General features: G+C 40.4%; 1 protein-coding gene across 2 annotated transcripts in view; it reads right to left on the reverse strand.

The window, feature by feature from the left end:
* Nucleotides 1–353: 353 nt before the first annotated feature.
* Nucleotides 354–13,317, reverse strand: part of RIBC2 (RIB43A domain with coiled-coils 2) — a 29,762-nt gene continuing 16,798 nt past the window's right edge. For both annotated transcript variants that reach the window (XM_084617979.1, XM_084617978.1), the window contains exons 5-7: nt 4,530–4,757; nt 2,112–2,278; nt 354–509 (exon numbers count right to left, since the gene is read on the reverse strand). In XM_084617979.1, the coding sequence (XP_084474105.1) occupies nt 428–509; nt 2,112–2,278; nt 4,530–4,757 (477 nt within the window). In that variant the 3' untranslated portion in view covers nt 354–427. The remainder of the gene's footprint in view (nt 510–2,111; nt 2,279–4,529; nt 4,758–13,317) is intronic.

The following is a 13,317-nucleotide window of genomic DNA, read 5'->3' on the forward strand; positions in this document are numbered from 1 at the left end:
AGTAGTGAAAATCTGAAATACAAATTAAAAAAATATCACAATGGGCTAAATTCCATTAGGATGGAATCACCCCAGGAATTGATTTGGTCCAACAATGTCTCTAAATTAGCACTCAAATAATCATTTCAGTGTTATTTGCGGTTATTTTCCTTTTCCTCCTGAGAACAGTTAATTATAAAAATATCCCTCAAACCAAAAATATGAATTAGCAGCAATCTCTATTTCTCATTAATTACAAGGAATAACAATCATCAGGCTTATAACTTACAAGTATGTGCCATCAGGAAGATATGGGTTTGTTTTAATGCAGAAATATCTTAACTGGAAATTTGGGGAAAAACATAGTAAAGCAGTGAAAGTTAATCAAACTTTATTTCTACAAACCTTACATAAATTTATATTTCAGAGAGTGGATGTGTCCCATATGTCACCGGCTAGTTGTATTAAACTGTGTGAAATATTGGCCTGTTGGAAAATTTGAATACACTTCCTCCTGAAGATAAATTTTTCTAGAAATAAATCAAATAGAATCAATTAGTAAATGTTTTAAATTTCTGAATATTGTTAAAATAAAAGTGAAACACAATCCTGTACAAATATTACACTAACACTACATATTTTAGTTATATAATAAATCAAAATAAATATAGCTCAATTTTCTCATGACATAAAAATTCTTTTTCCCCCCCTAAAATCATGTTCCCAAAATGTCACTATGCCAGTGTTGGGAAAACAGTATTAATGTAGCCTGAGAATTCTTTCATATTGTTTTAAGACCAGGAACTTGTCAGGTACAGGAATTTCTTGCACAAAATCTAGGCATGCACTGAAAAATCAAAGAGTTAAAGACTGGGATTTTGATACCGGCTTGCAGTGATGGGTTTTTTGTTTTTTAGTTTTTCTTTATCCTCACAGCAAGCATACATATCTGTCCACTGTTAAGGTAGTTTATGACAATACTTAATGGTTCTTTATGGCTGAACTCTGCCATTGGGCCTTATCCTGAGCTGTTGTTGGCATAGCTCTACTGAACTCAATGGAGTCCCATCCTTTTTGACTCCAAGAGAGTCCAAGAGAGTGAGCTGAATCAACTAGACACATATATAGTATTAAGAAAACTTTCATTGTACTTATTACCCTTTTCTGACTATTACAAAAGAGAAGGTAAAGGGGTGACTTGATTACAGTCTAAGTATCTACATGGGGAACAAATATTTAATAATGGGCTCTCCAATCTAGCAGAGAAAGGTTTAACATTATCCAGTGCATAGGTGCCGACTTCTAGTTTTCTCTGGGAATGCTCCTCCCCGAGGCCCCGCCTCCACTCAGCCTCCCCTTCCAATGCCTTACCTTCACTTCATCTCTTCCTGCCCCCGCTCGACCCCCCCCCCTTGCCGATCAGGTGTTTGGGAGTGCCCTGATTAGCTCAGCGGGGGCGCTGTCAAACAGCTGTGGCTGGCGGATGCTGAGCACCCAGTATTTTTTTCCCCACAGGGTTGGCACTTATGATCTAGTGGCTGGAGTCGAAGCTACACAAATTCAGACTGGAAATAAGGTGTAAATTTTTAACAGTGACAGCAATTAACCATTGGAACAATTTACCAAGGATTATGGAGGATTCTCCATCACTGACCATTTTAAAATCAAGATTGGATGTTTTTCTAAAACATATGCTCTAGGAATTATTTTGGGGAAGTTCTATGGCTTGTGTTATACAGGAGGTCAGACCAGATAATCATAATGGTCCCTTTGGCCTTGGAATCTATGCATATTTTCCCCACTTTTCTATCTTTATTCTGCTATGAACAATGAACATAATGTGACACTTACTGACAAGTTCTGCTGAGGTCATAGTGTATTTGAGCCATTATTCCCAACGTGTAACTTAGGAACAGTAACAGGATAGTCTCTTGAGAAGAGTTTTCTTTTTTTCTCATACTACAAAATTTAGACACTTGCTCCAAATTTGCGATTTTTTTTTTTTAAAATGCAATCAATGTCAAAACATCTTATGACAAGTACAGCAGGCTCGCTAAGCAATTTTATAATGCCAAGCTGTTGTCAATGGGAAAGACTTTATCTGATATAGATTAATCCCTCTGGGTACGTACTTTGATTTCTGCTCCTGGGAGAGTTGTGCATTAGCATTATCCAGAGTTCTGCGAAGTTCTCGATTTAGTCGCTGTTGATGCCGCTCAAAAAGAAGTTGTGCTCTGGCGCCCTGTATACGTTGCCTGTCCCACTCTGCATTTCTTTGCCGTTCTTCCTCCTGCAGCCTCTGGAGGAAGAAATGAAATGTTTGCTTTCTTTTCACAATCACAGATAAAACAATATTTAAATAGTCTTATTAGCAAATTCACTCATGTGATGAGCTCATTTGTCTTTAATGGGCTTGATTCACCCCTGCTATGACAGAAGGATTCACATTGCACCCTCCTCCACCAGCAGTAGCTGTTGTGTCCTGGGGGAAATTCAGCCCACATGGGGAACGCAGGCAATGGTTTCATTACACCCTCCCTCAGGGGATTATGCTCAGGGGAAGACAGCTTTTAATGCAGTCAAAGCTCTCTGTAGGAGACCCACTAAAGGACTGTATCTGAGAAGATTCACTAAACTGGTACAAATCTGGTCAAACTGCCCATGTTCTCTTCATGGCCAGTGCTGTCTACATTGGAAGTTGTGCTGGCAGCTCAGTGTCTCCTTGTAGAAAGGGGGTTGTAGTACTGTGCACTTCCTTCTCCAGGTGGATTTCAGAGTAAATCAAGCCCATTATCTGTTGTCTTGGCATAATTTTTGACTCAAACTTCCTTCTCCTCCAATACATCCTATATTTACAAATTGTCTGTCACTACCTCCGATCATATTCCCCTTGTGCATCACAGCTTTGATACCACCTTTTAGACATATTCAGACGAGGCAGCTCTACACTGTGTACATCTGTCAATCAAAATTAAACTGCTTTTGGTGTCTCTGTGAAAAGACTAACAGTTGTTCAGGACTGGTGAAACTGTTAAGAAAATAAGTTCTTGTCATATTAACTAGATCCTTTATGATGATCATTACCATGCTGGTATGAAACACAAACCCTAGAATTTAAGAGAATTTATCTATTGACAGATTTGTCTCTAAAAAAAATTGCACAGAGAACACTATATTAAAAGAACATTATTAAGGTTGCAATATCAAAAGTTAGGATATGCCAGAATTAAGATTGCTTTTGAACCTTAACTTGCCCCCTTATGTATTTGAATTAGGATAGTATGTGATTATGTAATTAAGACATTTCTTTTCCCCCTGCAGGACTCCTCTTTCATTCAGTACACAAAATGGATAGCGATCACTTAGTGAGCAGCGATTTCAATATTTTCTCCTCTTTGTTCACTATATGGCCATATGTCCCATTTACGGCACGCTATTTAAACCCTTCTCTGAAAAGAGAATTATTCATTTTCTCATGGGCTTTTCTCTGGCATTCTGGCTTTCCTCCCTACCCTGCCCATATTCCCCCATCAGTTTACCGTCCCAGTCTCCTTGTCCAAAATTCCTAGTTTCTCTCCATCCCCCCAGCTTCTCATCAGATCCAGTGTTTCCCTCCCCTCTCCTGGCTATCAGTCCCAGTCTCAACTGTCTTGCCCAGTCTGTCCCAGTCTTCCACTCCCAGTCCCGCCTCCAGTCACAAGTTTACTTTCTCCCACACTCCAGTCCCAATCTCATCAGGCTCCTTGTTCCAATGTGCTAATTTCTCTCCCCTTCAGTGTGGTTCTTGTCCTTCCGCATTCTAATTAGACTGCTTCCTACTCCATGCTCCCTTGGTGCCAGCAGGACAGTTACTGAAAGCACAGGAGAGACAGACTCCTTGAATTCAATCTAGTGCATGGCCCTACCCTAGCCCAGAACATCTGGGAACAGCAATTCCAAGGAGAGGCCAGCCCCCATAACCCTGGGCTGAAACCTAATCAGGCACAATGTGGGACTGGTGCACAGGGAGTCTGATCAGCACTAGGAGTTGACAGATGAAGCATGTTCAGTGAGAATGGAATCTTCACAGATTTTAGCTGTGAAACTAACAATTCTACTGAGCATGTACAAACTGAGATTTTTCAAAGGCTTATAACTTGGCCAAATTTGGGTGGATTTTCACAGGAACAGCAAAAGGAACATCCCTGACACAAAGAATACCCCTGCCAAATTTCAAGTCCCCGATACAAAGCATGGGGGCATGAGAGCTTCTCAAAGAAAATGTTGCCAGAATTTAACATGGCAAAACATCGTATTTTTCACTAGCCTCGTTCTTGGAAATGTCTGGACCATTTTGGATTAACTTTTTCAAACAAATTCATCCTGAAGAAGAGGTGTTGCATGGAAAAATTCAGCCCAATCAGTTGAAGTTTGGCTGTTATAAAGCTATAAGCTACTGAAAACGGGATCTTACAATGGGAAGTGTCAAGCCACTTAATAATTGGCGGTGCTACCAGCCCTGTCTATGCTACTACTCCAACTAATACAGATAAGCAAATGGGTTTGAATACCAGTTTCTCCAGAACTTGTTGTTGCTGAGTGTAACGTATTGCCTTCAACTGATCCTGGTTCATTCCTTTCCATCTATCAGTAATCACACGATGTCGCCCAAACGAACTGGCTGCTTGTTCTGGGTTTTCAGAAAGCAAGTCTCCTCGAAGGAGGTTAGAAATTTCAGCCACATTATCTTCTTCTTCCTGACGCTTTTCTAGCATTTTTCTTTCTGCAAATTCTACAGCCTTTTAAAAAAAAAAGTGGGTATGGAAGGAGAAAGCTGAGACCATTTTCTTTAAAAAGAAAATACCGATTTCATACTGCAAGAAAGTTAGTGAATCAATCATCCTGTCACTGAATTTTCTTTCCAAACTGCATGTGATTGTCAATAGCATTGTATAAATGCACTATGTTCATGTGGATTAAGAATGCTGAAAATCTGAAGGGATGTCCCCTTATTGCTTTCATAGGTTGGACCAAAAGCAGTTTGGAGAACTAGCTGTATGTTGTAAAACAAAGCCAGAATTATGTCAAAATTAATTCTACGTTTATTCACAAACAGAACAAGCAGTCAAGCATACTCACATGGACTTGTTAGTCAGATGTCAGACATCACATGAAGGAAAACGGACTAAAATTCACAATTCTCAGTTACTAGTTCAAACATCCTAAATACATATTCCAAACAAAAATTATGTGGGTTTCATGATTAAGCACTCAAAAATGAGGAAATGCCAACATGAAGTTTGGTATGCTCCCCTGTGTGAATGCATTACAATACAGTCTTCAAGTACATGATCACATGCTAATACTACAACTATATTCAGATTATATATATGTCCTATGCAAATCACTCAACTCTGGCTACTATCACTCTCTGCTTCTCAAGCTCCTTAGCCACATGGTGACTACAAACATGCTACACTCAATTTGTTTCCTCACTCCCATATCAGCCCACATAAACTTCAGACATTAAATAAGACAATTTTAAAGGAGTTGCTCTTAATTGGGGAAGAAAGTAGGATTTTTTTTTATGGGAGGGAGATAGCAGGAAGGCTAAAGTTAAATTGAGTGACACAGTGGACAGTGTCAGAAGCTGAGTCAGACTTCTTTGTTCTAGACAGTTCTCTCAGAGAACTAAGGCAAAAGGAAGAAGAGCAATATAGTAACTTGAGAGAGCTTCCTGTTAATTAAATAATTACCACATCCTGGGCTAATAAACTCTCAGACTAAACAGAAACAGTTTAGCGATAGGCCTTGAAGTGTATATATAGTAACATTATTATCTCACAGAAAACAACCTCAAATGATCACTTACATTATAGCCTGTATAGCTCAGTGCAGAAGAAATATTTGAAAAGGAAAGCACCAAATGTGAAATAACAGGCGAATGTGCTCATTCTGTTTTTTAAAATATATAGCTTTTACTTACTTGATTTTTTTTTTCCCCAGAATATTAACAAATAGCTTAAGTGCACTGTGCAAAGTATACAATACAAAATATCAAACAGAATATTTGTAAATCAAGTAGTTAAAAAAAAAAGTATCTGAATCACTTGTATTTTAGAATTAGAATTATAAAACTATTTAACAAGTTATAGTTTTAACTTAGATCCTGTAAACATTTTTAATCTAAAAATGTAAACTCCTTTGTGATGGGGTTTTTATCTTACACAGGTTGTAAAAGGATTAATATAGACCTCATAGACCAATTAACCAGCCTGGGTGCACCTGGAGGGTGAGCCAGGACTAACTGGAAATAAAGCCCAACTGGGATAGAGAAGAGTTTTGCCTCTATATAAAGCTGGGTGAGCACTGCTGGGGGAAAACCAGAAGAGAAAAGATAGGAAGTGCGCTCTCTCTCTGGGAAGCAGCCTGCAAAGAAGACCAAGATAGAGAAAGACCAGATATGCTTCTCCAGGGATGAGCTGAAAGCCTGAGTAAGATGGAGAGCCTGATGAGTTGGAGCCTGTGGGAAACCCTGAGTAAGGGGAGGAGTGTGCCTTGGATCAGGAGACTGTCTGAACCAGGGAGAAGCAGCAGCAGAGGCACTCCTTCACCAAGGTGATTGCCTGGTGAGTTGGTTATATATATATATTTTGTTGGATTTTGATAAAGCCCACTGTGGCTCTGAAAGGTGAGGGAAACTGAGGCAAAAGTTGCTGTAGTGCCCCAGCCAGCCAGGAGGGGACATCATGGTGCAGCAATTTTGCCACATCTGGATAAGACCATATACTCTATTTTAGCTCAAGAAAGGAATTCCCACTTTTAGAGATTAAAATAAATCAAGCAAATCACATTCAAAACAGCAGCAGAGCTGAACTTTAGACACATCAGCCACCAGCTCTGCCATCTCCACATGTGGTACTCTTTCAGGAATTAAGGGTCAACTCCTAGTCCCACTGAAGTCAATGGCAATGGAAGTTTTGCACAGGCTTCATTGTGACCAGGATTTGGCTGCTTCATTGTGATCAGGATTTGGCCCAAAAATCTACTCCCTTGAAGAATTTTCCCAGAAGTCAGTAGCTTTTTATTCCAGGAATAAAGGATTATAAATTTCCAAGAACAGAAAAACAATTTTCAACCTAATGACCTTTATGAACAATTATCTAAAATATGATTTGTGTATCTGATGGCATTCTGTTCTTTTTAGCTAAATGAATAATAGCCTTACTTTAGTGAGCATTTAGTTCTGGAGTTATCCCAAAATAAATAATTTATAGAAGGGATACTTTGGATGGATCCTACATATCATCATATCCCTTTAAATATTTGAGCACTCTCCCCTCCCCACTGCAAACCATGTTATTGTTATGGTTTCAGTTTTGCTGGCGAGAACAATGAAGGGAGCATAGCTGACAGCTGTGTGTCCATCAGCTCCCTCTGTGTCTGTATCTAACTCCTTCTCTGCTGGCTCCAGAAACACAACATTGGCAGCAAGGACCTTCTATCCCAACAAGTGTCCAGGGCTTCCATTGCCTAAATAGAACAAAGAATAAAATTTTGAAAAAGGGGACAAAATTCACCTAGAGGCACAGGGTGACAGCTTGCTGTTTTTTGCTTCTGGGACAGTGTGAACCAGCCAGCTTCAGAGGAGGAATTAGGCAAATAAAGATACAACCCAGGATAAGAGTACTGCAATTACTGCTGGAACTGTTTAGAAAACTTCAGAGCAGTGAAGGGGAAGCAGCTAACTTTGTTGATCAGGTGCAAGCAGGCAGAGAAAAGGCTGAGCCTGCATTGAGAGTCTAGAGCCAGCAGAGGGAGCCCAGTGCAGCCAAAGGAAGAATTCTGCATTTTGCAGTATAAGCACCCAGCCAACAGAGGGTGATCCAGTGAGGATAGTACACCATTTAAAAAAACCCAGAATTTCCCTGAGGAAGAGACTTCCAGGAGGTGTAAAATTCAAAACAAGAGCAGTGAAATAGCACCTTTTGTGGGCAATGTTATGAATTTGACAACAGCCGTGACTCCTGGGTGGTGTACCTCGATGTTTTGAGTAATTTGTAACCTGCAGCACCATTCCCAATGGACAAAGAGTTTCAACCTTGCTGACAATAATGGGTCCAAAGGCATATGGACTGATGCATAACCTGTTGTCTCAAACTGTTCCCAGAACCGCCACGTACACTGCAATTACAGCAGCAATGCAAAAATATTCTTCTCCTTGCCATCAATGATAGCAGAACAATATCGGTTTCATAGCGAGATCAGAGAAGTGGAGAGTTGGTAGCACAGTTTATTGTTGCTCTAAGGAAACTGTCAGAGCATTGTCAGTTTGGACAAACATTAAGTGATGCCCTATCTGACCAATTAGTCTTTGGATTATGCAGTGACCAGGTCCAGGAGAAGTACCGACTGTATTAGCACTTACATTCAAGAAGGCTGTTGAAGTAGCAGTTGCCATGGAGACCTTAGGGAAGAATTCTTTGGCATTTAGTGTGAACTGGAAAGTTACCTCCTACATCGGCAAGATAGAGGATCATGGGAACGCAAGGAATTTCCACGTGCCCATGGTGCACAAACTGCTCATGCTGAAAAGGACTGCTGGAGACGCCAGGTTATTGGCAGAAAATGCCAGAAGAAAGGACACATTACTGTGAACTGTCACACGGTTCAGCAACAAAGGGTAACTTTACAACCAAGAAGACACCTATGAAGGATGAACCTAAAAGGATGGAAGCTGGGAATTCATAATGTAGAAAAAGGTACAAGCTCTAATGACACTGATCAAGAACCAGAACACCACATGTTATCGCCAGCTGGAGTCAGACATTACATCTGGATCACACCCTCAATTGTAGAAGTTCTGACAAGAATCTAGCTTAATACTGGAGCTGCCATCTCACTGACTTCTGCATCTGCCTTTCACTAGACACTGTCACAAGTTCCTCTAGAAAAAACCTCTAAGGTTTTGAAGACCTATGTCAGCAAAAAGTTAGTCCCCAAAGGGGTACTTCAGGTGAAAGTTCAGCTAGATGGACAGTCAGTCATTTTACCCTTGTATGGGATTGAAAGAAAGTATCCACGATTATTTGGCAGACCTTGGCTTGAGAAGTTCAAGGTGAACTGGACAGAAATGAAAGCAATCATGAAAGCACCCCAAAATTGTCAAGAAATACAAGTTATTAGTCAAACAAAATAAGAAGTGCTTAGTACCAGACCTTTTTGCGCTGAAGGTGCTGCCTTGGTGTAAAAAGCATTATGAATTTGTTGAGAACTTTAACTGCTCCCAACAAAGGGCTAAAAGGAATGCATCGGAGATGTTACTGAAGACCTTGTGACAGTCTTGCAAAGGACCTAGAGTGATTTGGATAGATTGATAGACCAGCATCCAGAATTACTGTCTCCATCTCTGTCACAAATGCAGGTGGGGGAAATCACAAGCCTTGCTTGGAGTCAGTGGCTTTGATAACAGTTCTCTAGAGAGCTACTGGTTCCCTCTCAACACTACCTGGCTTGGCTTCTGCCGAGGATATGCATCATCCAATAAGTCAAAGCTCCGTTCTCCTGACTTCAAGCATCAAGGCTCATGTCAAGCCTTCTGGGCCAGCCTTAGGCAAATGTTACAGGAGTCTCCCTGGAGTGCCTTGAGCAGGACTTAGGCCTTGTCTACATACCAACTTGCACCAGTCCTGTGTGGAAATTTTATTTTGGTCTGAGTGATTTATTTTGGTTTAGCTAAAACACTTTGGTTTAACTAAACACACTGAACCAAAATAAATATGGCTCAACCAAAATTAGTGTGTCCACATAGCATTTTGCACCTTTTTAACTAAATCAGTTTAAAAGAACACCATTAGATAAACTGGTGTAACTCTGCATCTTGACAAGCCCATAGAAGCGTTCTCCACTCTTTCTTAGATCCCAGGGTGACATATGGTCCTTAACTTCACAGTTAACTGCAAAGAAGACCATGCAGTGGATTGGTTGTCCATCACTGACCTAGACTTGCTGGAAGAACATGATTAGAAGCCATTGAGTGGTTTCCTTCTTCCTTAGGTGCTCAAGAGATTGATGTTCTGCAAACAGAACATAGCACAAAACAAAAAGAGAAAACAGTGAGACTGAGCTGAAGAGATGGTATATCAGGGTACCAAAGTGAATTGCTGGAGCACAGCAGAGGCGCTGAAGAAAGCATTGAAGAATATATAAAAACTAACACCAAAAGTGCCAAGACATGTTCCAGAAACATGCAAAACACAAGTACTGAAGTGCCACAAAACAGAGGTTCTGGAACACTAAAACAGACCCCAAGAGCAGACTTGAAAGTGTTGCAGACAGAGGCAACAAAGTGCCAGGGCAGGTGATGAAGTAAGAGCCAAAGTGCTGCCGCTGAGCACTGACCAAAGAGCCTGAGGCAAATGATCTCACAAAACTAAGGTAAAAGACATTTGGACCTGCCTGAAAGACCTGGATGCAGAAAGGATACCTGATGCACAAGGAGCATGCCTCTGAGAATGGTAGGCGTGAAACTGGAGAGATGCAGCTCCTACATGGAGTTTCTTTGCTGATTGAAATCAAGAAGGAACCAGATGGAAAGTACCAAGGATAATTAAGTTCAGCAGTGCTCTACCCCACTACTGCTGCCTGAGGGACCAAAACTCTTCAAGAGTTTGGGAAGGTCCAAGTGCCTCATGATAGCAAGCTAAGATCTAGGAGTGAGAATCTTGGCAGAGGAGATATCTATGTTTATACAGACTATTCTTTGTTTGTCTTATCTTTTATTAGCTACCTAACCTGAAGTAGAGCCATTATCAGATTATACAGCAATGTAGGGGAGACAAAACTACTTAAGGGCAAAGAATAATGGGACAAAGACAATTATTAATTGGTTACAGAGATTTGCCTGTACGATTAATTAATAATTATTTTGTTATTCAGACCCAATTTGGGGCTCTTTGTAAAGTAAGATCATAAACTAATCATCATAATTCCCTTTCGGGGGGAAAAAAGATGGCAGGAGAGAAATAGAGAAAAAAGTGACAGTGAAAAGAGGACCAAAGGAAAGCCAGACAGCCACATAAAAGAGGCTAAGAAAGGAATGATAGGATAGAGAAGGAAGAGATGAGTTGAGAAAATGGGAGGGGTCCAGGGTTTTGGAAGGGCACCACAAAAAATATTACCTCAGAGAGAATGTAATTGATTATTCTGATTCTTTCAAAAATGACAACCATATAACCATACACTTATCTTGGTTGTTTTGAGTGCAAATTTTGTTCCATTGCTACCAGGCTCACCAAATCAGAGTACAACTCTTGGGAGATGGGTGTACTTGGAACTTCCCCTGTTGTAGAATTGGATGTTTGGCTACAATCAGAGCTCTACCCAACCAAAAATTTTCAGAGGATTTCAGTTTCCAGGACAGATTGGTTAGGCCTAGCATGGCCTGGCCAGCCTGCAATTCACCTTGACTGAGAGAGAGAGAAATTGGCTCAAATATTTCTCTGTCCAGAAAAAAAATAGATCAAAAGGCAGTTCCACAGCATGTGGTACAAGTTCATGCCTGCAGAACCAGCATTTGTCAGATGTGGCTGCTCCAGACCTGAAAAGTCTAGATGGAGTCCAGTGCATCCTCCAAAGGATTTTCTGCTAGATCAATCTTAACTGTAATTCTAGTCAGAAATGCTGTATATTGGAATAAATCTGATTCCACAGAATGTTGGTAATGGAAATTCACAGCTCATGTTCCCAGTCACTGCTGACTGCCAATTTGCCTGATAGGCAGGAAATATAACTTTTTCAGAACTCTCTAGAAGCTGGGGGGGTCTGATGCTGCAGAGGCATCTGGCCCAAACTGGTGTTGCAGGGCATGGTTAAATTAAAAGTATTGACATTCCTTCTTTGGGTCCAGTTGAAATTTCCCCTTAAGGCGAGGAAAGAGCATGAAGTAATTGCTTTCAAATAGGTGGTTTATGCTCAAAATCCCTTTTTGAATCTAATCGGGCTATAGGATGGATTTATAGGCAATTAACATTTTGGAGTAACCTGAATCTAAATGTGATAAGGGATGACATTTAAACTTGGAAGCAACCAGATACCCAACTTTCCTAATGGTCAAAATTGTGACCATCTTCTCCATAAGGACACAACAGAAGTCCAAGTTTAGGAATCATGCTAGTGGTGGGTTTCTTCCTTTGTATACAGCCAGACAGGAGAAGCCTGGGACTTGTATGGAAAGCTCGGGGAGGGAGCAGGTCAGCCACTGTGTCACTTGGCTCAAGATTAAGGATACATAGTAACGCCAAGTCTCCTGCATTGACAGGCAGCTGCATTTTTCAAAGGATAATTTGGCTTTTGTTCCCCATACCCCACAACAGAATTTTAAAAATGTTATTAATTCTGGAAAAAAAAAAACAAAAAAACAGAAGGGGGAATATAAACTGGCAAGGAGCTTAGATCAATAGAAGTCTTGGGAGGACACTCGTCTTTAAGATTTTTAACTCTACCCCAAAGTGATAGAGGAAGGCTTCCCATCTACGTAGATCCAAAGCTGTGTGTGTGATTAGACTGAAATTAATTTTGACTATTTATTTCATCTTTCTAGGAAAGAAGACTCCCAAGTACCTGATTTCTGGCTGCTACCAGAGAAAAGTATTATCTAAAAGTGCACTAAGAGCCTCTGGCTTGTGCTTGTTAACATTGTACCCTGAGATTTTCCCAGACAATTCAATAGTTTATAAATCATCATCATATAAGCATATTTTCATCCCCATGGACCCTATTTTTATACTCTGGATCCCTCGGTGTGCTCTAATTTGTATTGCCAATGGCTCTAAAGTCAAATTAAATAGGAGGAGGGAAAGATCTGTCTAGTACCACGATGGAGATTGAAAGGAGGGGAAATGTAGTTATTGGTTACAACATGGGAGCTAAAATTGGAGTACAAAAGTCTAATCTAGGAAATGAAAGAGACCAGATCCAAATTTTTGTAGGGTAAAGAAAAAATACCTCCAATTTACTCTATCAAAGGCTTTTTCCATGTCCAGTGACAGAACAGCCATCAGCTTCAAGGGGTTAGCACACTGATAAACTGACCCAGGGTTTGCCTGACCCATGTCTCTCTTGTATAAAACTCACCTAATCTGGGTATGCTATGTACCTCACTACTTTTTCTAATCATCCAGGTAGAATTTTAGAAAATATTTTAATGTCAGAATTGATTAAGAATATTGGTCATCTGGGTCAGCTTTAAGGATGGCTGAGATTAGGACATCATTCATTGAAGGGGGCAGAGTACTTCTGCCAAAAGCCTCAGTGTATAGTTCAGCCAGTTTTGGAGCCAGTTGGCTTTGAATTGGGCAT

Source organism: Lepidochelys olivacea, assembly GCF_965140295.1.
Source record: "Lepidochelys olivacea isolate rLepOli2 genome assembly, chromosome: 1".
Lineage (NCBI taxonomy): Eukaryota > Metazoa > Chordata > Testudines > Cheloniidae > Lepidochelys > Lepidochelys olivacea.